This window comes from Pseudoliparis swirei, chromosome 16, assembly GCF_029220125.1.
Source record: "Pseudoliparis swirei isolate HS2019 ecotype Mariana Trench chromosome 16, NWPU_hadal_v1, whole genome shotgun sequence".
In the NCBI taxonomy this organism is placed as follows: domain Eukaryota; kingdom Metazoa; phylum Chordata; class Actinopteri; order Perciformes; family Liparidae; genus Pseudoliparis; species Pseudoliparis swirei.
This window is the reverse complement of record NC_079403.1, coordinates 24,415,403-24,439,818: the sequence shown is the minus strand read 5'-3', so window position 1 is coordinate 24,439,818 and position 24,416 is coordinate 24,415,403. Positions and strand designations below refer to the sequence as shown.

The 24,416-nt window shown below is 48.2% G+C and overlaps 3 protein-coding genes across 5 annotated transcripts in view; 1 reads left to right on the top strand and 2 right to left on the bottom strand.

The window, feature by feature from the left end:
- Positions 1-6,788, bottom strand: part of si:dkey-225n22.4 (collagen alpha-1(XXI) chain) — a 48,481-nt gene extending 41,693 nt beyond the window's left edge. Inside the window, 1 exon segment of the mRNA XM_056434811.1 lies at positions 6,771-6,788. The gene's annotated coding sequence lies outside the window, so the exon portion shown is untranslated.
- Positions 6,789-7,462: 674 nt separating this feature from the next.
- Positions 7,463-19,186, top strand: zcchc2 (zinc finger, CCHC domain containing 2). Of its 2 annotated transcripts, none has more exons than XM_056434806.1 (13): positions 7,463-9,275; positions 10,118-10,232; positions 10,721-10,791; positions 10,955-11,026; positions 11,583-11,683; positions 12,561-12,664; positions 14,233-14,295; positions 14,572-14,632; positions 14,763-14,871; positions 15,549-15,613; positions 15,702-15,775; positions 16,315-16,428; positions 16,525-19,186. In XM_056434806.1, exons 1-13 carry the CDS (start codon positions 8,472-8,474, stop codon positions 17,826-17,828), a joined length of 3,057 nt encoding a protein of 1,018 aa, XP_056290781.1. In that variant the 5' UTR covers positions 7,463-8,471; the 3' UTR covers positions 17,829-19,186. The 2 variants fall into 2 exon arrangements, with proteins under 2 accessions (XP_056290781.1, XP_056290780.1); XM_056434805.1 differs by having other exon boundaries at positions 15,546-15,613.
- The window catches only part of trdmt1 (tRNA aspartic acid methyltransferase 1), a 15,705-nt gene continuing 10,471 nt past the window's right edge, over positions 19,183-24,416 (bottom strand). For both annotated transcript variants that reach the window (XM_056434809.1, XM_056434808.1), the window contains exons 6-11: positions 23,879-23,948; positions 23,718-23,798; positions 23,010-23,314; positions 20,349-20,406; positions 20,135-20,264; positions 19,183-19,970 (exon numbers count right to left, since the gene is read on the bottom strand). In XM_056434809.1, the coding sequence (XP_056290784.1) occupies positions 19,867-19,970; positions 20,135-20,264; positions 20,349-20,406; positions 23,010-23,314; positions 23,718-23,798; positions 23,879-23,948 (748 nt within the window). In that variant the 3' untranslated portion in view covers positions 19,183-19,866. The remainder of the gene's footprint in view (positions 19,971-20,134; positions 20,265-20,348; positions 20,407-23,009; positions 23,315-23,717; positions 23,799-23,878; positions 23,949-24,416) is intronic.

The window sequence follows — 24,416 nt, the reverse complement described above, 5'->3', positions numbered from 1 at the left end:
ACTCTGGGAGAATAGTCTTCCTCTTCCTCTTCCTCAGTCCAGTCCAACTGTGCTAAATTATTGTTAAAACAACCAGGATATTAATCATGACCTCATGACCTTTGTATTGACCTCTGTATTCCTACAGCCATCAGGACAACGTTACCGACCCTGGAGGTCATCTCTCTTTAATGAACTCTAGTAACACTGGTATCACACACACACACAAACACACACGTCCTCTAGGGGCCTCATAGTGGATGACAACGGGGCCCATTGTTTATACGTCAATGAAATGTTTTCATTCCACTTGATGCAATCTCAAAAACCGCTCTACAGAATTGAGCGTCTTCTTCTTCTTTTTCTTCTTCCTCCTCCTTCTTCTCCTCCTTTTTCTTCTTCTCCTCCTCCTTCTTTTTCTTCTTCTTCTCATTCTTCTCTTCATCTTCCTTCTCCTCCTCCTTCTTTTTGTTCTTCTTCTTCTCCTCATCCTCTTTCTCCTACTTCATCCTCCTCTTCTTCTTCTTCTTCTTCTTCTTCTTCTCCTTCTTTTTCTTCTTCTTCTCCTCATCTTCCTTCTCCTCCTCCTCCTCCTCCTTCTTCAACCCTCTGTTATCCTTGAATCATTGATAGAAATGCAAAATGATCCTTTAAGTTGAAGTATTGATTGGAGACGTTTAAAGAACCATTTCACACAAAGCTGAATGTTTAGTTCATTTATAATAATATCAGATTGTAATCCGCCCGGTAACAGGGACGTCCGTGTTGCGTGTTTGTCTCGAGCCACAGGAGCGTTAAAAATGCTTTAGTGAGTTCCCGTGACGTGACGTGACTTATCGCTTTAGGAGCCGCGCGCTTTCTCCCGAATTCACCGACCGCAAGGATGGAGAGAATAATAACGTGAGCGCTGGGAGGAGACAGAAATACAGGCCTGTCAGAGGCCTCTAAAGACAGGGGAGCACCGGAGAACAGCCACCACAAGCCTGCTCCCACAGACTCCTCTCTCTCTCTCTCTCTCTCTCTCTCTCTCTCTCTCTCTCTCTCTCTCTCTCTCTCTCAGAGCGTGAGAGGACGTGTGGTTGTGGAGCAGAGGAGAGTTGTTTGGTTTAACGGTGGTTTTTCCACGCTAAAGAGTGACTGGGTTAACAGGTATGTTTGCTGTGAGTGTATGTGCAGGGCTCTCAAGTTTTGAAGACAGGCAAGCGTGACATTTCCATCAGCACCCGATGCTCACCTGTGCGCGCATCGCAGCTGAGCGTTGCGCGTGCCGGCATCGAGCCGAGAAGAGTTGTTGGGGGGGGGGGGGGGCTAGTGACTTTTACTTTGCTCCGTCCCGATGCGCGCAGACCGGCGTCGGAGCTCTGCAGCGGACCTATCGACCAATCGATCACGATTGGCGTATTGAGCACCCCTGCATTCAAATATTAAATAGCCGAGTTTTTTTCAGCGTGAGAAATACGATGTGTGGCGGGCCGCGGGAGTGCGTGAGTTAAGACCGAAATGCGTGAGTCTCACGCTCAATGCGTGACACTTGAGAGCCCTGGTATGTGGGTTCACCCGACTGTCTGTGTGAGTGTGTGAGTTCACAGAGGTTTTTGTTTGTGTGTCTGTGTGCGCGTTAGCGGCGTGCGGCTAGCGGGGAGCTAACCGGCGGGCTAACGGGGAGCTAGCGGGGAGCCAGTGACATGGAGGACATGAGCTTCCTCACGCGGGCACACGGCATTAGAGTGGCGCCGAGTTTCCCGTGCTCGGAGGAGGAGGTGGGGCTGGCAGTGGGCGACGTGGTCGGCGACGACTGCGTGAGGTCCGCTGCCCGTATGAACGGAGCGGTGGTGCTGTTCCTAGACAGCGTGACGAAGGTGAACGAGGTGGTGGTGTCGGGTCATCAGAGGCATGTATGTGCCGGTGGCGCCGCTGGCCACACCGTCGGTTAGGGTCACCGTGGCCAACGTGCCTCCTTTTATAAAAGAGGAGGTAATTTTAAAGGAGCTGGTGAAGCACGGGAAGGTAGTGTCCCGGTTGAAGAAGATCCCCTCAGGGTGGAAGTCCTCCCGGATGAGGCAGTGTGGTCCCACCGGAGGCATCTCTCTATGATCCTGAACAACAGGGGAGAAGAGCTCCGCCTCCGGGTATTCATCAGGGTGGAGAGCTCCGCCTCCGGGTGTTCATCAGGGTGGAGAGCTCCGCCTCCGGGTGTTCATCAGGGTGGCCCGAGCACAACTACCCCATTTACATCTCCTCAGGGAACGGGAGGTGCTTCATCTGCGGGCGAGAGGGGCACATAGCCAGGGACTGCCACCGGTGGAGAGCTGCTGAGCAGAACACCAGCAGGGCGGCCTCGGGGCAGAACCAGGGGGGGGGCGGAGGGCACGGGGGGGAGGGGGAGCAACCAGGGACTGCAGGTACCCAGAGGGGGGAGGAGAGGGAGCAGGCAGGAACTGGAGGCTCCCAGCAGGATGAGGAGAGGGAGAGCAGGCAGAGATGGGGGGTGCCCAGCAGGTTGTGGAGGTCGAAGAGGAGAGGGGCGGAGCCAGAGTACAGCTCGGAGGAGGGGGAATACATCCCTCTTCCACACTACAGTGTGGAGGAGTTGAAAGACTTCCTCCGCAAGACAAAGCAGATGTGGCATGTGAAGGTGAAGGACTACTTCTGCCAGGACAAATTATTCCTCTCTGCCACCGTCCTCACAATGAAGACGAGAGAGGAGCCTTCACGCAGCAGGAGTTCTTCAGGTTGAAGAAGATCCTGTGCGACCTCAACAAGGTGCTGCTGGTGGAGGACGAGGAGAGGAGGGCGAGAGGCGAGGGCGACTGAGGGGGAACACCTCCTGGCCTCAGGGAGCAGTTTTTGGTTTTTGTTATAAAAGAACCTGAGCACCATGAACAATTTTCTTTTTCAGGATTGGTGCTGCAGTTAAAATGTTTGGTGTTGATTGCAATTTGGTTTATGTGGTGCACAGTTTGAAATAAAGTTTTTTTCAAAATCTCTCTCTCTCTCTCTCTCTCTGATGCACTGTACTTATGCATGTGGATTCTTTTGTTTGCGGTTGTTAAGCACCCAAACATCGGTACGTCGATGCAAAGACTGAAGGAAGAACAACCGGTTCAGTCTGGTTTTAAATGGAGTGACTGTGTACTTCAAGTCTTCTGACCAATCAGAGCTCTTCGACATGACATCATTCACCCCTTCACACACTGATGGGCGGAGCTAAGGCTTCACCTGCCCATGAGGACTAACTAACATCCACACGGATATATATTCATACAGCGTCACAGCGTCACAGCCACGGGGGACGAGTGCGGTGAAGTCGTATCCAAGGACACATCGACATCCTTACTTACTTACTTATTTACTTACTTACTTACATACATACTTACTTACTTACACACTTACTTACTTACTTACATATTTACTTACATACTTACTTACTTACACACTTACTTACTTACTTACTTATTTACTTACTTACATACATACTTACTTACTTACTGACTTATTTACTTACTTACTTGCTTACTTACTTGGTTACTTACTTGTTTACTTACTTACTTTCTTACCTACTTAATTACTGACTTACTTACTGACTTACTTACTTACTGACTTATTTACTTACTTACATACTTACTTACTTACTTGCTGACTTGCTTGCTTACTTGTTTACTTACTTACTTGCTTACTTACTTACTTGGTAACTTACTTACTTACTTCCTTACTTACTTACTCACTTACTCACTTACTTACTTACTTACTTACCTGGATGCTAACGCACGTAGCCTGCTAGCTCGGCCGGCTTTTGGCTATAAAACTTCCACGTTTGATCCCAGAAAAAAAGAGAGAAACCCACAAGGACCCAGAACCCAACGGCTACCGCTCTACCTCAGCGTGCCAACGGGTCATTCGAGAACACCAGGTGTGTATGAACACGGCTGCAGGTGATGACTAACATGATGACACACTAGAAGCTCATGGTAGCGACCTGGACCCAGTCCCTCTGGTGAGTAAAGCCTCCCTCACAGCGTTCTGATGGAGCCCTGGACTCACAATATTCACTTCACGCTGAATATAAATAGCATCAATTCACACGTTCTTCTAAATATGCTCTTCATTCGGGATGTGGACTTATAGTATCATATGAGATTCAGGAAAACCGTAAATCTGCCCATGGAAATACATCCACGCCTCCATGTGTTCAGGACAGATCACAAGGGGACAACAAGGGGGAAGGACACATGTGAGGACACATTGAAGAACACTCGGAATGTTACGAATGTTTCACGATAAGAACATTTTTTTGAAAGTGTCACCACCAGAATCCTTTTAGAAGACTTCTTTGATCCATTTATACTTCCTCACTCTTTCATTTCAAAGCGTGCTAGTCATTAAAAAGAGAAACTCTCCGTGTGGATAAGCAGGTAGTGAAACCTGAATTCTTCCCCCAAAGCTCCACATTTGGGGAACCACGAGGTCGGCATGGCAACCACATCAAGCCGCCCGCCGGCCGCAGCATCGCCACATTCCTCGTGCGCACACAAAACAAAGATGGCCGCAGAGAGCAGCTGCCAGATATTATTTGTACTCCTGTATTTCTGACTGGCAGCTGAGGATACGGCTACAATGATCAGATGTAGGAGTCAGCCAGGATGTTATTGAGTTATCGAATCAGATACCTTCTTCAGAAAGACCAACGGTGAAGCATGTTGACGGGAAATGACAAATGTGGAACATAACTACATACAACTACACACCAATTTACAAAGAATGTTGCGTATCTTATGACATCATGCTGGGATTTCACAACTTTCATTTGTTACCTTCGCATTGAAAATGCTGAAGGTTATGTTTTGATCGCCGTGTATTTATTTATTTATTTGTATGCGTGTTATTCGCATAACACAAGAAGTATTAACCGAATCGCATGAAATTTGGTGGGATGATTGGTTATTATCCGGGGACCATTTGATTAGATTTTGGGATCAATCTGGTCAAAGGTCAAGGTGAAGGTCATGAAAAGGTCAAAATCTTCTTTTTACCATAGCACGGTCAATTTTTATCCAATTGGCATGCAACTAATGCCAACATGTTCATAGTTCAATGCCCAATCTTGTGATCTGCGAAGGTATGCACTCTACCAAGTGCCCATTATAGTTTAGTTATGTAATAACAGTGAACGGAGCTCAATGTCGGTTTGGAGGATCAAAAGAATCTCAAATGCAATCGTTAAAAAGTATTTTGCACATATAAAAACCCCTCAGTATGAAGTAAGTCTGATGATGGGCGTAACAACTAACCCTCTGGGGTCATTTTCTCTATTTTACACAATGTCTTAAATTCACCTTTTAAAAGCACTTTTACATCAACAATGGCAGAACAACCTCAGCTCTCTCTATATAACGATATGAAGATGTTTTTATTTATTACTTTATCACTTTATTACTATTATTTCACTTTATGTCGAACACGAGATAAACGTATTTTTGACTTTCTGTATGTTCAACATTGGAAAAAGTAAGTACAGTATGTCGATGTGTCCTTGGGCAAGACTGTCATGGATATGTGATGCATTAATGTTTTAATGTTATATGAATGAAAACTTAAATGTGCAAATTAATTAACGCCCTTAAGTGAATATGATGAACGTGAAATATCTTGCTGACACTGTTATTTGTTCTCTTGCTTCTTTTATACCTGCGATTCTTTTTTATCCATTGTGAACTTTTTATGACCGACCTGTTGTGTATCGTCAGCTGTAGACTACAATGGATTGTAGTTTATTACTTCTGCACTTCCCCTGGGACACTCAGCCTGTCATCAGGTGCATTTACATGTTGCATTTAAAGTGTTCATCAATGTACATTGTCCCTCTGGAACAAATAAAAAACTTGAAACTTGAAACATATTGACAATTATAGCGGTATGGTACAAATCGAGTCCGGGTTAGGGCATTATTTGACATATTCATACATACTTTCTGTCTATATTCACCCTCTGAAACGTTCTGTTTTTTGAGACCTCATCCCAAAACCAGCCGAGTCGGCATTGAGTATTAAAACTCAAAGCAGGAGGTAGTTTCCTCATGTCTCAAATCCTCTTGATGACGGATCACTTTTTAATTGTTCAGGATCTTTTCATGCCGAAACTGAACTAACAACCGCTCCACTGACTACCTTATTTTATTTATTTAAATGTATTTAACCAGGAAAAACCTTACAAATCTCCTCAATCTACCCTGAGCACCGTCCCTACACATCTCCTCCATCCTTTCCATCTTATTCACTTGTTGACCGTGACAGTAAATAAAGTGACCAGTGACATAGAAACGTGATTTCAGATGACAGACTGAAATACACAGCATACCTTTAAAATGCCAAAAAACACACAGAGAGGCCGTGGCCGTGTGCTCAGGCAGACGACTGCTCCCCATAATCACAGAGGCCGGTGTATATTTAGTCTCCTCTGGGTCCTGATGGCCGGTCACTTGCTGGTCACTTGTTGCCAACCAATGGGCCGTTAACGGGAAGTTCAGAAAAGCGACTAAAACACATGCATGGATAATATAAATAGATATAAAGATATATATATATACAGCTGCAGATTAAGCTGTAAATTAAATAAAACCAAAGTAACAAACAACCTCCGACAAGAGAGTCAATACTGTATGACTGAGATCTTGTGATGTGGATGTACTTAATGTACAGAATCCTTAGTATCACAGAGTTGTGGTTTCCGTGCCCTCCGAAGGGTCTCTCTTCACAACAGGCCACGCAGTGGAGAAGCGACGACGGCGGCCTTACCTTTATCCTCCAGCTCCCAGCAGAAAATGATGAATGCCACTTTAGAACGTGGAGTGGGTGAAGTCCTGACTCGGGGATGTGAGCGTCCTCTCTCTGGTTGGCGGAGGAGGGCGTGGTGGGAGTGTCAAGCACAGCCTTCATACATCGTGGGTAGCCACAGGATGTGACAGTCAATGTGGGCCTAAGGTGGATTTACACACACACAAACACACATACATGACACGTCAGTGTGTGTGTGTTTGTGTAAGTGTTTCATCTTCAGCACTGTTAACATCTGCATGTATTTAACCTCACACACAGGAATAGTAGTCAGACGGTCAACAGGAGCAGCGATGTGGTTTCACTAGCCAGCAGTTTAATTAAATTACAGGTCGAAGACTTTCTGTGGCAAGAGATGCCGTAACATCTGTAGGACACTCTGGACCTCTGTGAGACGCTCTGGGGTTTAAAAGTATTCAAATGAACAAGATTAAATAAATTGTCATGGTTGCAAATAGAATACATTCATGAGAAATCGCTGCCTCCTTTTAATGCATTTAAGATTTCTCAAACCCCTCCATGGTATTATTTATTACATTTATTAAATATATTAATTTCATTTTTTAAATTGTTTTTATATATATATACATTTTGTTTGATATAAAAGAAATTATATTCATTCATTTAAAGAGAATTACATTTATTTATTTTATTTATTTATTTAACCAGGAACAGCCTCACTCACTGAGATTAAAAATCTCCTTTACTAGAGTGTCCTGGCCAAGACAAGCAGTAGACACATTAAACAAAGTTTCAGACATACAACATAAAACTGTGACGGACAATAAAAAAAGAAAAAGGAAATAAATGTATGCAGATAAAGAATAGAGTGAGCTGTCATCGCCCCCTGCTGGACCAACACAGTAAGGCAGTTCTCAGAGACCCTTCTTAACAGGAAAATATATTCCATAAATCAGGTATTATATAACATTATATAACAAGTAACACTTTAAAATAGTTTTTGTTTTTTAACAAAACAAAAATGGAAACTGCATGTTTTTATACCAGAAAGCATCTTGAGAAAAGCAGGGTTCATACACATTGTTGCCAAAGGATTTCCATGACTTTAAACCATATTTCTCTCGCCGTATACATGCTAGTGGATTATCCCTGAGCTATTGTTGCTATGGCGACCGAACTTTTCAGTTAAGGTGCGTTCACTCGCAGCGCGAAAAAAAATAAAATTGCCTCTTTGGTTTTAATACATTCATTATTTCAAACTGAGCGTAAATGAACATGTGAATATAACGACTTTTCAATTACTTAATTTGTTTTTAAAGGATTTTTTCCAGGCCTGGAAATAACCATTTAAAAATTCGTTGACTTTTCCATGACCGTACGAAAAGGTACAGATGCTTTTTTTGTTCCGGCGAATCCGCCAACCGTCGCGCGATGGCAGCACTGCGCGCGCGTCTTCCGTGGTCCACTCTACCGGAAATGAGTAAAAACGAAACAGAATGCTAAAACCCCGATGCTAACCCGATGCTAATGCAGGAAACAATCATGCAGCGCTACCGCGGCGCCAGGGGACGACCGTTGAGCTCGTAGTACCAGCACCGGGGACCGACTGACACCGCTCCTCCACGCTCCTCTCCGCTCAGGGATGCACGGCGGCGGGTCGTTTACAGCGTGAAGCGCCTCTCTCTCACGCAGAAACTGATAATGCTGAAAATGAAGCTACCGATGAGAATGGGCGAGGAAGGAGGCGACGAGGACAACGCGTTACATCTGTCGGAGCGCCGACATGTTCCCAGGGCGGCACCTCCCGCTCCGGGGTCCGACGGACTGGAGGAGTCGCCCGGTGCCGGTGTGTATTCATCCCGGCTGGACAAGGAGACGGTGTTCGAGTGGTTCGGCCTCCATCTGAACCCCGCGAAGCGGATCGAGTTCATGTGCGGGCTGCTGCATATGTGCCAACCGCTGGAGCTCCGCTTCTTGGGATCCTACCTGGAAGACCTCGCGAGGAAAGACTACCACATCTTGAGAGACTTTCAGTTCCGGGCAAATAGTCCGAGCGACTTGGGGATTTTAACGGACCTGGTGGACCCGGTGGTGCGGTCCAAGCTCCTGGTCTGCCTCTCCCTCCTCGGGTCCGACAGCAGGGAGTGTGCCGGGATACTCTTTCGGATACTGAGCCATGTCGACCCGGCCATGTTCTACAAGAACTACGACTGCTCCCTCCCTCCGTTCGGGGAGCCTCGGCACCACCACCACCACCACCCGTTCCGTCCGCCGTGCCGGGACGGGACCGCGTCCGGGAGGGCGGAGCAGACCTGCGGCTCCTGCGCCGACGACGAGCCGACGACGGGACCTCTGGAGCAGCTGGCGCTGCTGTTCGCCATGGCCTCGCTCCACCCGGCTTTCCACTTCCACCAGCGGGAGATGGTCCGCGGGCAGCTCGATAAGATAGAGCTCGCTATAAAGGAGGAGAAGAGGCGCCTCGACCGACCCCGAATAAACGGCCAGGTAACGGGAACGAGCACCGACGGGAGTTCCGTTACATGCTAAGCTAAGCTAGCTGGGGAAAGCGGCGACACTTCAACCCGCGTTCGTGTTTTGTAACTTTTAGCATAGTCACGTTTGAAGTCAAATTATTCTCAGTTAATTGTCTACAAATAATAAGTGACCAAGTGTGCTGAGTGCGTATAACACGTGTACTAGTCTGTGAGGGAACGAAGCGGTGGTGTCTGTTATCTAACAGCCTGAGACTCAGGACTACATTTCCCGGCTGTATCAGTGTGTGACGTCACACGTGGCTCGCTATTTTCCACGTGTGACGCGCCACTGGTGTCTTGAGGGTTAAGTTATATAATTGTAGTGTTTTTAAATGATAAAAAAAACTTGTATTCATTATTTATTAATAGTTAGAAGTTTAGGACATCCTGACATTCCCACTCCGTACCAGTTGGTGGCGGTAATGCACAAAACGGTTGTTTGCCAACCGCCAATACAACTTGAAGAACATTGCTGTCTCAGGGTTTAGTTATATCATTTTGGTGGGTTTAAAAAAAAAAAATTTATTCATTAATAATGCAAGTTTAAGACATCCTAACATCCACACTCCATGCCAGTTGGTGGCAGTAATGCACACAACAGTAGTTTGCCAATCGCCAATAAGACCTAAAAAAGAAGAAGTAGAAGACTGGTGACTTGAGTTACGAGATGGTGTCCATGTAAACATGATATGTTTGTTACTGCTGCCCAAGATCCTGCAAAAACACATTATACAGCGTGTTTCCAAGCTAAATATGAAACCTGTGACTAATACTAAATTAAAGCCACTAACTTTGTGTATTTCTGGTTTCCAGGAGCTGACGGGTCCGAAGGCGGATTACCTGCCCTCCCCCGTGCTGGGTCTGGGGGAATGCACCCACCCGCCCTGCCCGAGCCGGCGCTCCAGCCGCTGGGCAGCGCAACGAGAAGGTGATGATAATAATACTCATAATAATCATATTAAGCTTGATTTACTGTCAAGAAGTCTCATCGTCAATAAGTGATTTATTATTATTATTAAATGCAGGAATTGTCTAAGAAAAAACAGACTTCATTAATGTATTCTTTATTTATGTATGATTTTATGATTAGCTTATTTCACTTTTAACAGTTTTTTAAAAATACTAAAAACAAGTTTTTTCATTCTGTTTTATTGGCATTTTCAGAGCTTTTTTAAGCATATTTTGATGATTATCTGGATAATATTGTTCATATCTTAATTATTTCTATATGATATGATATTGTAATATAGTTCCATGTCTAGCCACAGCAACACATACAGAAGACACCTTCCATATTGTCATATTTTCGCACGGTAAACACTTTTGACATGAAGAATAACTGATTCCTAATAACTCTGAACCTATTATCGTAGTATGAGTGAAGTTAATAACCGCTCCGCCCCTCTGTTGTTGCAGCGGTGCACATCGAGGGCATCGTGCTCAGGAGCATCTCTCGGACCAGAGTGGACAAGGAGTATAATTTTCAGGTAGGCAACAGCAACACACACACACACACACACGGCTCAATATGTACTGTAGTAATAATGAGACTATCTTCTCGATGAGTGTAGTTATGCGTCACCAACATTGTCATAGCTGCTGTGGAGAGTCTCGGTCGTGTGAGTCGTGATGGAGAACGTCCCGTTTCAGGTGAAGTGGTCCGACTCGTCGTCCAGCAGCGTGACCAAAACCCACTTGGAGCTGGAGAACTTCCTTCTGAAGGTACCGCACCCGTCTTCTCCTTCTCCTGGGTTTCCACCCTCTAAAAGTCACACTACTCTAACTGCAATTCAGCATTAAATATGATTTATAAAGAGATTTTTTCTGTTAATAATTTCCATAACAAAGTTTTCCTGCGTGATTAAATCTCTCGACTCTTCAGCTCATGCTAGCTTCCTAGCGACGCCTCAACGTGGGGTTGGATCCTTATGAAAAATAATGAGAAATTAGTAGAAATGAGTTGACTTTAATCATTCTATTAAAATTATAGCACACTTTATTGTTTCATCGATACATTTTAATAATGTAATTATATATTTCTATACATCTTTATTATTTGGTACAAGAAAAACTGGCTGATTGGGACACATTCCTCATGGGAAGTTGCTAAATAGTTCCTTTAGGGTTCGTACGGTCATGGAAAACCTGGAAAAGTCATGGCATTTTTAAACGGTTATTTCCAGGTCTGGAAAGTTCCTTAAAAAAAAAATGTTATCCCAAAAGTTTTGTAAAAGTCCTGAACATGTGTTCTACTCGTATGTTAATTTTCTGCCTCCAGCTTCCGAAGGACAAGTGTGCCGAGTCCTTTGAGAAGAGCATCCTGAGGCTCCTGAACCCGGGCGGCCGCTCCGAGAGCCGGGAGCTGGAGAAGAACCTCAGGTACCACGCCCGGCCCACAGCGCACCGGGTCAATGTCAGTGTTTCATAGAGAGGAATCTGGCTTCATGAGGGGGTCAAGGACCCGGCCGGAATTACATCATACTAACTCATCACATCCACATTGATAACCAAGAGCACAAAGAATCTCAACTCTCTCAACAACAACTGATTAAAATCAGATTCAAGTCAAATCAAACTTGTCTATTCATGAATGTTTTCTTCATAACTGAATTGACCACCAGGAAACTTAATATCTTGTTTCATATCATTTTATTTAATCACTTTATATCTCTTTATCCTGATTTAATCACCTCACATCTCTCTGCTCTAGACTTTAGATTTACTCCAGCACACAGTTTGTTTGTGACAGTTGAGGCTGATTCCTCAAAGCCTTCAAGAACACACACTCACACACACACACACACTCACACTCAGACAGGTGGAAATGAAACTCATGGACACTGCCATGAGTTTCATTTCGAGGAAAGTGAAAGTGAAACCTGAGACTCCCTCACAGCTTTCCATCCACCCACATCACTTCTGCTGCTCTCTAGCGCCCCCTGCGGGTCTAATGTGGTGTTAACCAATCAGAGAACCACTCCATAATAATACTGTGAAGACGTGTGTAGGTCCGCTGTTCATCGGGAAGTCTTTTTTTTGGTATGAAACTGGCTTTATTGAGGGTTTTTCACAAGATTCCTTCTAAAACAAAGAATAAAAATTTGAACCGTAAAACCTCAGTTGGAGACTTCTAGGTGACAATGAGAACAGTTCGGTTGGACCGTGTCCGGGCGCGTAGGAGGTCATGTGACGGAGGCACCGATCTACACGTGTGTTAACGATCAACAACCGATATATCCGCCTCTTGTGCCCCCAGGGAGAGGTTCCTGTCGGCTCCCCCCGTCTTCAGGCAGACCAGGAAGGTCTGCAGCTTCTTCACCCGGGACTCCGGTTCCCCCAGCGGCCCGAGCCGCTGCCGATGTGAGGGTCGCCGTGACGACGGCTTCATCGCCACGCACTGCTTTCATTAGCAGCCCAATAGAGTGCAGCTCGCGGAGTTTTTTTTAAGGGTCTTTTTATAATTTAGACTTTAGTCTCTAGTCTTTAGGTTTTAGTCTTTAGGTTTTATGTTTTAGTCTTTAGGTTTTAGTCTCTAGTATTTAGGTTTTAGTCTTTAGGTTTTAGTCTCTAGTCTTTATGTTTTAGTCTTTATGTTTTAGTCTCTAGTCTTTAGGTTTTAGTCTCTAGTCTTTAGGTTTTAGTCTTTATGTTTTATTCTCTAGTCATGAGGTTTTAGTCTTTAGGTTTTATGTTTTAGTCTTTAGGTTTTAGTCTCTTGTCTTTAGTCTTTAGGTTTTATGTTTTAGTCTTTAGGTTTTAGTCTCTAGTCTTTAAGTTTTGGTCTCTAGTCTTTATGTTTTAGTCTTTAGGTTTTAGTCTCTAGGTTTTAGTCTTTAGGTTTTAGTCTCTAGTCTTTAGGTTTTAGTCTCTAGTCTTTAAGTTTTAGTCTTTAGGTTTTAGTCTAGTCTTTAGGTTTTAGTCTTTAGGTTTTAGTCTCTAGTCTTTAGGTTTTAGTCTCTAGTCTTTATGTTTTAGTCTTTATGTTTTATTCTCTGGTCTTGAGGTTTTAGTCTTTAGGTTTTAGTTTTTATGTTTTAGTCTTTAGGTTTTATGTTTTAGTCTTTAGGTTTTAGTCTCTAGTCTTTAAGTTTTAGGATCTAGTCTTTAGGTTTTAGGATCTAGTCTTTAGGTTTTAGGATCTAGTCTTTAGGTTTTAGTCTAGGTTTTAGTCTTTAGGTTTTAGTCTTTAGGTTTTAGTCTTTAAGTTTTGGTCTCTAGTCTTTATGTTTTAGTCTTTAGGTTTTAGACTCTAGGTTTTAGTCTTTAGGTTTTAGTCTCTAGTTTTTAGGTTTTAGTCTCTAGTCTTTAGGTTTTAGTCTTTAGGTTTTAGTCTCTAGTCTTTAAGTTTTAGTCTAGTCTTTAGGTTTTAGTCTTTAGGTTTTAGTCTCTAGTCTTTAGGTTTTAGTCTTTAGGTTTTATGTTTTAGTCTTTAGGTTTTAGTCTCTAGTCTTTAGGTTTTATGTTTTAGTCTTTAGGTTTTAGTCTTTATGTTTTAGTCTTTAAGTTTTAGTCTCTAGTCTTTAAGTTTTAGTCTTTAGGTTTTAGTCTCTAGTCTTTAGGTTTTAGTCTTTAGGTTTTAGTCTCTAGTCTTTAGGTTTTAGTCTCTAGTCTTTAGGTTTTAGTCTTTAGGTTTTAGTCTCTAGTCTTTAGGTTTTCTTTGCAGAAATATGAAAGATAAGCACCGTGCGCGACACGATCTCACTCCCGAGTTAAACTCCAGTAAAGCCGATAATGAAATACCCACGAGGCTTTGTATTGATCAGAATCATCACTCTATACAAGGTGTGTGTTCTGACTCTGAACACACCTGGAGGCGTCTGAACTAAACTACAGCAACACACGTGTCACACATGATGAGGACATTGTTTTATCATCCCAGAGTCATAACTTTATGAGTACTGTTGTCTAATTGATCTTTTCCTCCTCAGGCCACTGCCAGCTGGGTGAAGCCTACCAGGGAGACTGTTCTGACGCCTCCAGTCAGGAGGAAGGTGTGTGTGTGTGTGTGTGTGTGTGTGTGTTTTCTTTATTCATAAATATACTTTTCTTTTCCTGTTTTTATGTCTCCTTACTGGGAATAATAAGAAAAAAGAGACGTGACTTAATTTGAACAGATATCTCTGCGTTTAACAATTGGTCACATTTCTATATAGTTAAAAGTGTTTTAATTATTATTTTTAAACGGCTGCTTGGACTAGACCCTTATTCAAATATGCTTTTATCTGTTTATTGTGTGTGTGTGGTACTAATGTCCGATGTCCTCTCAGATATGGAGTCGTACACTCAGGGACACAAGAAGAAGCTCGGGACCAAGACTCCGTGTCAGAGGTTGGTTCCTTCAGAGTTCTGGAACCTTCCGCGTCGTCATCCTCCTCCTCCTTCCGTCGGAGCGCCGGCGGTCCGATCCCGGCTCGGGGGGGAAAGGCTTACGTTCGCTCACCCTCCTCTTCCTCCGCAGTGGCCGGGGCCCCCAGGGGGAGAGTCGTCGGGGGGGCCGCGCCGCAGAGCTCAACGGGCCGGCCGAGAGACGGAAGAGCTGCCCGATGAGGAGCCCGGAGGCCCCACAGGTGAGGGCTCACCTGCAGGGTCACGGAGGTCACGGAGGGCTGATCAGGTTCTCAAACAGCGATGGGCCGTTTTAAATGTCTATTCTACACAATACTACACATCTAATTGTGCTACATTGTGACAGTTTTCCTACGATTAGACGAGTTCATGTCTCTGAGTTCATCAGGAGATCCTCTGAACATGAGCCTGAGGATCTGAACCTCTAGGCCGCTTCACACAGTCCTGTATGTGATGTTTACCATGGTCAACATGGGGAGTCTTAATATACTCCTAACTGGGGTCTTCATTTGTCCTTCTCTGTCCTCTTTCTTTCCTTTTCCTTCTCTTTCTTTCTCTGTCCTTCCCTTTCCTTCTCTTTCATCCTCTGTCCTTTCCTTTCTTTCTCTTTCCTCCTCTGTCCTTTCTTTCTCTTTCCTTCCCTTTCCTTCTCTTCTCTGTCCTCCCTTTTACTTCTGTCTTTCTCTTTTTCCCTTTCCTCCTCTTAATTTCCCTTTCCTTCTCTGTCTTTCTCTTTTTCCCCTTTCCTCCTCTTTCTTTCCTTCTCTTTCGTCCTCTGTCCTTTCTTTCTCTTTCCTCCTCTGTCCTTTCTTTCTCTTTCCTTCCCTTCTCTTTTCTGTCCTCCCTTTTACTTCTGTCTTTCTCTTTTTTCCCTTTCCTCCTCTGTCCTCCACAGCAGCAGGACTCAGAGAAGGGAAGTCACCCGTGCTCTAAAGTGAAGAGCAGAGGTCTGACCACAGACAGGTAGGACACGCCACTCGGCAGGTATCAAGGAAACAAGGAAACGAGTGCAGTGTTGACGTGGCTCCTGTCCCCTTGTGTCTCTCCTTAGGGACAAAGGGAAGAAGGGAGCGGCCTTCGTGGCCAACGGCCGGCTGGTGCTGGCGCTGTCACCCCCGAGGCATGGTGAGTCCACACGATGACATCAAACACGATGACATCACACACGATGACATCACACACGATGACATCACACACCTGGAGAGCTTCCTATTGGTCGCTCTCTGCGCCTCTGAAGAACCGTTGCACAATAAGGTGGCAGATTAGTTACGAGGCACCGTGACTTTGTCGACACACAAGAACACACACACGATAACAGACACACACAAGAACACACACACAAGAACACACACACGCAGACAAGAACAAAAACACACGACAAAACACGAGAACACACACACAAATAAGAACACACACACACGACAAAACACGAGAACACACACATGAAAACACACACTCGAGGACACGCCCACGGGTCGATGTGTGTGTGTCGTGGGTTGAGAGTCTCAGAAAGTTCCTCAATCAGCGACTCAACACAACGTGTTTGTTGGATTGTCGTCACCGGTCCACAGACGGAACCTGAACACAACACGGGCCCGGGCCGTGCACACTAGTTCGTTCTACACGCGTGTGTGTGCGGTGTAACACGCGTGTTGTCGTTGCAGGTGGAGGTTCTGGTCTGGACACATTTGGGGAAACGTCCTCCGAGAGCTGCAGCTCCCCGTCGAGCCCCCAGGACCCAGGACCCGAGAGCCTGGAGAGTGAGGACGACCACAAAGGTAACACACACACACACACAGACACACACACACGCACACACACACACACCTTCTCCTCCGGTGACCGTAGTGTTGTTCTCTTCTGCTTTCTGTCAGACACAGACAGCCACTCTGACGACTCCAGCCGTGGGCGGGGCGGCGCCGGCGTGTTCTTCGCAGCAGCGCCGCCTGTCCACGCACCGCCTCCCCGCATCCACCAGGGGGAGCCAGAGACCGGCGCGGAGCCCCTCCCCCTCCTCTCGGGGCTGCGTCCTCTGCCCTACGCTCTCCCCAACGGGGCCTCTGACTCTCCGCTTCCTCTGGCCCCGCCCCCTCCCGGTCACCACGGCACCGCCCCCCCGCCCGGCGCTCTGCTGGTGCCGCTCCCTCCGGCCGTCCTGGGCCCCGGAGGGAGGAGGGACGACCTCCCGACCTTCGGGGTCGGCCTCCTCCCGACAGGAAGTCCCGCCGCGGTCCAGAGGTTCAAGACGTCCTCGTCTCACAGCCACGACGCTCCTAATCCCGCCGCCGCCCCGCCGGCGTCCCACCACGCTCCCGTACGAGCTCCCGGCCCGACGTCCTTCTCCTCGCCTCTTCAGGACCCGACCGGCGTAAGCCCCGCCTCCTCTCTGCCTCACGGGGAGCCGGCGCACGCCAAGCCCCACGCTCCGCCCGCTGCGGCCATGGCTCCGCCTCCTGGTCCTCCGGCCGCGCCCGCTCACGCCTGTGGGAGTGGCCCCGTTGTGGCGCTTCAGCAAACCCAGCAGCAGCAGTTGTCAACACCACCACAACAACAACAACTCCAGCAGCCGATGGGCTGTGGCGCCTGTGGGTGTCACAACAACTGCGGCGGCATCGGTACCGGCGGCGCTCCCAGCTGCCAGGCGCCGTTGTTCTTCTCCCACCAGATGGCGGCGGCGGCGCGGCAGGTGTTCGGCGTGCCGCCGCCCCTCTTCCAGCTCACCAGCCTGTGCAGCAACGGCTTCCTGGCGCCGGCGCCGCCGCCCCACCAGTCCAACGGCGGCGGCGCCCTGTCCCCGTTCTTCCCGGCGCACCCGTCCCCCTACGGCGCCCTGCACGCGCACGGCCACGCCGACCTGCCGGCGCACATGCTCGGCACGCAGGCGGCGGCGGCGGTGGCGGCCGTCGCCAACTACAACCTCCAGCAGCAGATGGCGCCGGCGGCGGCGTTCTGCCAGCGCGTCTACCAGCACGTGTACCCCAACCCCCTCGGCATGCTGCCGGCCGCCGCGCTGGGGGGGGGCGGAGTCAACAAGAAGAGCGGCAACGTGTCGTGCTACAACTGCGGCGTGAGCGGCCACTACCCCCAGGACTGCAACCAGCCGTCCATCGACGCCACGGCGCCGGGCGGCGGCGGGGGGGGGGGCGCCCGCAACCGGGAGAAGCAGAGGACCCCGTAGCGGTCTCGCCCCCCCAGACCCCCGAGAGGTCTTCCTCGAGCGGTCCGAGTGTCGCCTCTCGTCCGTTCCGTTCCACTGAGAACGTGAACGTGGCGTCTAACGGCCGGAGTGCGAACGCCGTTCTCTTCCAGAGAAGAAGAAAAAAACACGGCGGGAAGCAAATTTGCATAACGCCATCGGGGACCGCGGCGTGTTCTCGGGGAAGCCGATCGGCATCCCGTCTGAGACGCCTGATCAATACATCTCACCCTCATCGATGCGCGCGTGGCGTTCCCCTCCTCCGCTGTGACCGTCATGTTGTTTTGACCCTCAGGTCCCGAGCCCCTCAGTCACGGCTCTGGTTGGTTTGAATGAGTCACGTGACCTCCAGGCTGTCCTCTGATTGGCTCTCCCCCGTTTGTGTGTCTGGATGCATCCACCTGACTTGAAGGACGCAGCCGCCCACGTTTCAAATGCACTTGACCATGCCGACTGAAGAAGACGAAGAGAGGACGAAGAGGAGTCCCTCTACACCCCCCCCATCCATTCTTAAAAAGAAGACGACCCGCGAGTCTCTTTGAGTTGTTGTTGTTGTTTGTTTGCAACTGAGGGAAGAGAGTAACTTATTATTTAATTATCGGGATTTGAGGATTTAGTTGTTGTTTTTACCTTCAAGGCAGACGCGTGTCAGCTGACCGCTTCTCAAACACTTTCTATTTATTCTCCCCCTCGTCGTTCCCAGAACATCAAATCAGACGAAGCGACGTCGACTTAATGGATTTAATGTCGCCGCTCTTTCCGTTTTTCTCTCATTTTAAGGAGCGACTCGCGTTGCGTTCGATGTCACTGCTGCTTTTTATTTCTATATTTTCTTCGGGGCGTTCAAATGTACTACAATTCAAGCGGGAAACCCACGTCTGCACAGCCAATCGGACGTGAGTATTCTTTGATGTCACGGACGTGTGGAATGGATCCGCTCGTTGTTTCCTGGCTCGCGTGTCAGTGGCGAGCGCTGCGCTCCCGATCCGAGCCACTAGGGGGCGCTCACATTGTTTAAATGTAGGCCGATGAAGAGAGAACGTAACCACGGAGACACAACGTCATCGTCACGTGACATGTTCATACAGTGTTTCTGTGTTTCATGTCGAGTTCAGATGGAAACACGCATCACTGAGCCTGGAGCGTCCATGTTTGTAGTTATTTTGAAGGTACCGTTGGACTACGTCTTGTAAACCTCGCGTCGATAACCACTCGTCAAAAACATACACGGTATGAAGCCACGCCCCCGTTGGTATGAAGCCACGCCCCGTTTGAGTAGGCAGAGACCCAAAAGTGTACAGTGTTAAATACAGAAGAGATTAAATGGTTTTAAGACTCAACTTTCTTTTCCTTTTATTTTATGAAAAACATTTTTTATTTATTGAAATACACAAATTAAAATAGAACTGAATCTTTATATATTTTACACAATCGTGAATATTATATATATATATATTTTTAATGTATTTAAAGTTGAACACTTGAGACTTGGATGTGTGTGTGTCTCTATGCGCTCCTGTGTGTTTCAGGGCTCTGGGGTCGCTCTTCTTCTCTGTCGGTGCTTCAGTGATTTTAAATCTATGCATTCAACCTTTATTGTTTTCACATCTTCTTGAATGTTTAAACGAGACGTGAAACACTAAAGACACGGACGTCGTCTCCACTTCCTCTTTGACGACGTCACGAACCGTTCCCCCAACGTGGGTCAGCAGAGTCCTGCAGAGTCCTGGATCTGTGGGCGGTCCAGTATCTGGGCTCCAGCCCAGCGGTGTGGTTGTGAGCCGTCATGTTCACTCTGATGGTCAAATATATTTTTGGAGCAGAATTTGGATTTTATGCAACATATTGATCTCCTTCTGTAAGTAAAAGCAATAAATTAAAAAAAAGCTAAAATTGAACTTGTCCAGACTTGCTTTTGGTAATAAACCAAATGTCCTCCTCTCTGGTGTCCTCCTGTCTCCTCTCCTGTCTCCTCTCTGGTGTCCTCCTGTCTCCTCAGTGATGCCCTCCTGTCCTCCCGTCAGAGGGACAGCAGCCTGTGCAGCAGTCTGACCACCACCTCCACGTTCAGGCTGTTCCCCAGCGCTCTGAACTGCTGCCTGGTGGACGTCTGCTCCGGGAAGGCTGCCACACACACACACAATGACTAACTTAAAAAATTCTCCCAAAAATGTTGAACCTGAATTGTCCACACTGAGGTTGTGTACATTGGTATACACTGAGCACCAGTAGGCGCGTACATGAGGCCCACGTGACCATGTGACCCGTGTGTCGGGCTGAGGACTCACAGAAGCTTTGGGGGAAGCCCATGAGGTTGGCCACCTCTCGGGGGCTGAAGTACCGAAGCCGGAGCTGCGACAGCTTCTGGAGTTTCTCCTCCTCACACAGCGAGTCCAGACCCCTGAACACGGCCTCCATCTGCAGAGGTCATCAACACAGGCACACAAGGTCACGGTTCTGGGGTCAGAGAACCGTGGACGTCGTCCTGAAGTCAGAACCCACCTCGGTTCCCTCGCAGCTCTGCAGCACCGAGCCGGTTCCCTCCACGTAGCGGCCGTAGCTGCGGAGAGAATGCGTGAACACAGCGTCACGAAGTCGTGTGGTGAGAGGTGGTATTACCGGTTATATATATACAATTCAGTTTATGAGCTTACAATTGAATATTTATTAAATAACTATTTTCAAAGGCTTCTTTAATGGATGCTCATTGAAAATATATTTAAAACAAATCTCACGTACCCCTAGAGGGCCTTCACGTACCCCTAGAGGGCCTTCACGTACCCCTAGAGGACCTTCACGTACCCCTAGAGGGCCTTCACGTACCCTCAGAGGACCTTCACGCACCCTAGAGGGCCTTCACGCACCCCTAGATGACCTTCACGCCCTCCCAGAGACCTTCACGCACCCCAGAGGGCCTTCACGCACCCCAGAGGACCTTCACGCACCCTAGAGGGCCTTCACGCACCCCTAGGCAGGGGTGGCCAACACGCTCCAGAGCCTCATGCGCTCTTTGCCTGGTGTCATGCGGCTCACGCATATCTAAGTTTGTGTTTTTGTATTCGTGTTTGAGTTGTTCAATACTTATTTTTTTCGCAAAACGCGCATGCGCATGAAAAAACAAAAGTTTCCAGTAGGGCACGGGTCTCAAACTGGGCCAAACCGGAAAGACCACATCGGCGGGAGAACGGGGCTGCGGGGTGGGTCGGTGGACTAAAGTGTCCAAAAAACAACACACTGCACTACGCCATGCGCGTGAGCGGGCTGATGTCCCGCCGCACTATGGCTAAGTAGTTACGGTGACGCTTTCTCCAGCCGCCTCAATTCAGCGGACACGGTGCCGGGAGAACCGCACTCTCTTGGCTAAAGTGGTTTATTGGTGGGCGTTTGATTACTCAGCCCCCCAAGTGCATTTCCGATTTTTGGACACCTGTTCTGATTGACACCATGTGAAGGATTTTCGAGGTGGCAACAACGAATTAAGCCAGATTTGAAGAGGATTGTTCAAGGCAAGGAATCCCAAGTCCCACTATGCAACATGCATAGTAAAAACGCTTATTGTAAATTATTCTATGTACATGTTCATTGTTGAACATGACAGACCTGGCTCTTTGACACAGTAAAAAGTGGCTCTTAGTCTCTGACTGGTTGGCCACCCCTGCCCTAGAGGGCCTTCACGCACCCCTAGATGACATTCACGCCCCCAGAGGACCTTCACGCACTCCCCAGAGGGCCTCACGCACTTCCCTAGAGGGCCTTCACGCACCCTAGAGGACCTTCACGCACCCCTAGAGGGCCTTCACGCACCCCCAGAGGGCCTTCACGCACCCCAGAGGACCTTCACGCAGCCCAGAGATGGCCTTCACGTGCCCTAGAGGGCCTTCACGCACCCTAGAGGCCTTCACGCACCCCTAGAGGGCCTTCACGCACCCCAGAGGGCCTTCACGCACCCTAGAGGACCTTCACGCACCCTAGAGGACCTTCACACCCTAGAGGACCTTCACGTACCCTCAGAGGGCCTTCACGCACCCCTAGAGGACTTCACGCACCCTAGAGGACCTTCACGCACCCAGAGGACCTTCACGCACCCTAGAGGACCTTCACGCACTTCTAGAGGACCTTCACGTACCCTAGAGGACCTTCACGCACCCCCAGAGGGCCTTCCACGTACCCTAGAGGGCCTTCACGCACCCAGAGGACCTTCACGCACCCTAGAGGACCTTCACGACTCCCTAGAGGACCTTCACGCACTCTAGAGGACCTTCACGCACCCTAGAGGACCTTCACGCACCCCAGAGGGCCTTCACGCACCCCAGAGGACCTTCACGCACCTAGAGGACCTTCACGCACCCTAGAGGACCTTCACGCACCCTAGAGGACCTTCACGCACCATAGAGGGCCTTCAACCTAGAGGACCTCACGCTCAGAGGGCCTTCACGCACCCCCAGAGGACCTTCACGCACTAGAGGACCTTCACGCACCCTAGAGGACCTTCGGCACTCTCAGAGGACCTTCACTACCCCTAGAGGGCCTTCACCCTAGAGGGCCCTTCACGCACTCTAGAGGACCTTCACGCACTCTGAGAGACCTTCACGTACCCTAGAGGCCTTCACGACCCTAGAGGGCCTTCACGTACCCCTAGAGGCCTTCACGCACTCCCTAGAGGACCTTCACGCACCCTAGAGGACCTTCACGTACCCCTAGAGGACCTTCACGCACCTCAGAGGGCCTTCACGCACCCCTAGAGGACCTTCACTGCCCAGAGGGCCTTCACGCACCCCCAGAGGGCCTTCACGCACCCTAGAGGGCCTTCACGCACCCCCAGAGGACCTTCACGCACCTAGAGGACCTTCACGCACCCTAGAGGACCTTCACGCACCCCCAGAGGACCTTCACGCACCCTAGAGGACCTTCACGCACTCTAGAGGGCCTTCACGCACCCCCAGAGGGCCTTCACGCACCCCAGAGGGCCTCACGCACCCCCAGAGGGCCTTCACGCACTCTCATAGGACCTTCACGTACCCCTAGAGGACCTTCACGTACCCTAGAGGGCCTTCACGTACCCCTAGAGGGCCTTCACGTACCCCTATAGGACCTTCACGTACCCCTAGAGGACCTTCATGTACCCCTAGAGGGCCTTCACGTACCCCTAGAGGGGGTCCTCACCCTTTGGTGAAGCACACGGACCTCCGGCATGAGGGCTGAACGATGTCCAGCAGCAGAGCGTAGCGCAGCAGCGTCCTGGGAGGAAGGAGGAAGTGCTCCTCATCTACTGCCGGTTCCAGGAAGTCTCTGATCCGCCTGACTGACAGGTCGTTGTTCTGACTCGTCTTCCTCTGGGCATCCTTTGTGGTCTCTTGTTTATAGAGGACCCGAGACCCCTCCACGTCCTCTTCTGGGCGGAGAGGACCGGAGTCCGTGAGCTGCTCAGGAGATTCTCTCTCAGCCGGAGGTGTGAAGGCGTCCGGCGTCTAGGATCACACACGTTAGATATTTACCTTGTGGAATACACACCTGCAGTATTGTGAGATCCTAACATCAGCAAATACCCAATAAACTTGATTCACTTCACTCAAATTACAAATATAATCCAACATAATATTTGTCCTGCTCATAGTTTATAGAGGCCTGAGTATCTGATTATTATCCAAAGGACTGCTGACATTCTTTGGCGTTTCATTTCTATATTATTCTATAGATTTTGCGTTAACAATCCGACTGTTGTTGTATATTTACAACCTGGAGAGGGCGCCACTTGCCGATGGCTATATCTGTTTCACTTGTAATGTTGTTCTGGCCAAAATATGCAATATTACCAGAGCTAGCACAAAAACAGGTTTATTTGACGGCCGGATGTTGGTCAGCGAGCCTCACCTTTGACCTCTGGGTGCTTTGGTTTTCTGCTGAAAGCTTCGCAATCAGGAAATAACGCAGCCTGGAATTTGGGATCCCGACCTGGATGTGAGAATCGAACGGTGAAATAAATACAGATCATAGGAGCAGATGCATGTCACGTAGAAACTAGTCTTTCTTACACTTGTGGGTGAGACCATGACCTCCTGGAAAGTGTATCCGCACTCCGTGAGAGTCTTCACCAAGCAGTCCCTGGAGAACAGAAGTGTATAACATGAGATTACCTGAACAACACGGGAGGGACATGGGAATGATTCAGAATCACAGTTAAGAAATACAAGGAGGTTGATCGATGAAGCCTCCATGACACACAACGTTAGTCACGGAGTTCCACAAGGCTCTGAGCTCGGACCACTTTCATTTACCTTATACATGCTTCCTTTGGGCAATATCAGGAAACACTCCATAAACTTGCAATGTTATGCAGATGATACTCAAATATACCTATCGATCAAACCAGAGGAGACCAACCACCTCAATAAACTTCATTCATGTCTTAAAGACATAAAAACATAGATGACCTGCAACTTCCTGATGTTAAACTGACAAAACTGAAGTGATTTTACTCAGCCCTTGATTGGTGATGCTCCATCATATCTTAAGGAGCTTGTAGTACCATATTGCCCCACTAGAGAGCTGCACTCACTAAATCCGGGGCTA

Excerpts from the sequence above, each read along its gene's own strand:
- zcchc2 (XM_056434805.1), top strand. The coding sequence starts at position 8,472 with ATGCTGAAAATGAAGCTACCGATGAGAATGGGCGAGGAAGGAGGCGAC. Across the intron at positions 9,276-10,117 it reads GACCCCGAATAAACGGCCAG|GAGCTGACGGGTCCGAAGGC; the intron begins GTAACGGGAACG and ends TCTGGTTTCCAG. Across the intron at positions 11,027-11,582 it reads TGGAGAACTTCCTTCTGAAG|CTTCCGAAGGACAAGTGTGC; the intron begins GTACCGCACCCG and ends TTCTGCCTCCAG.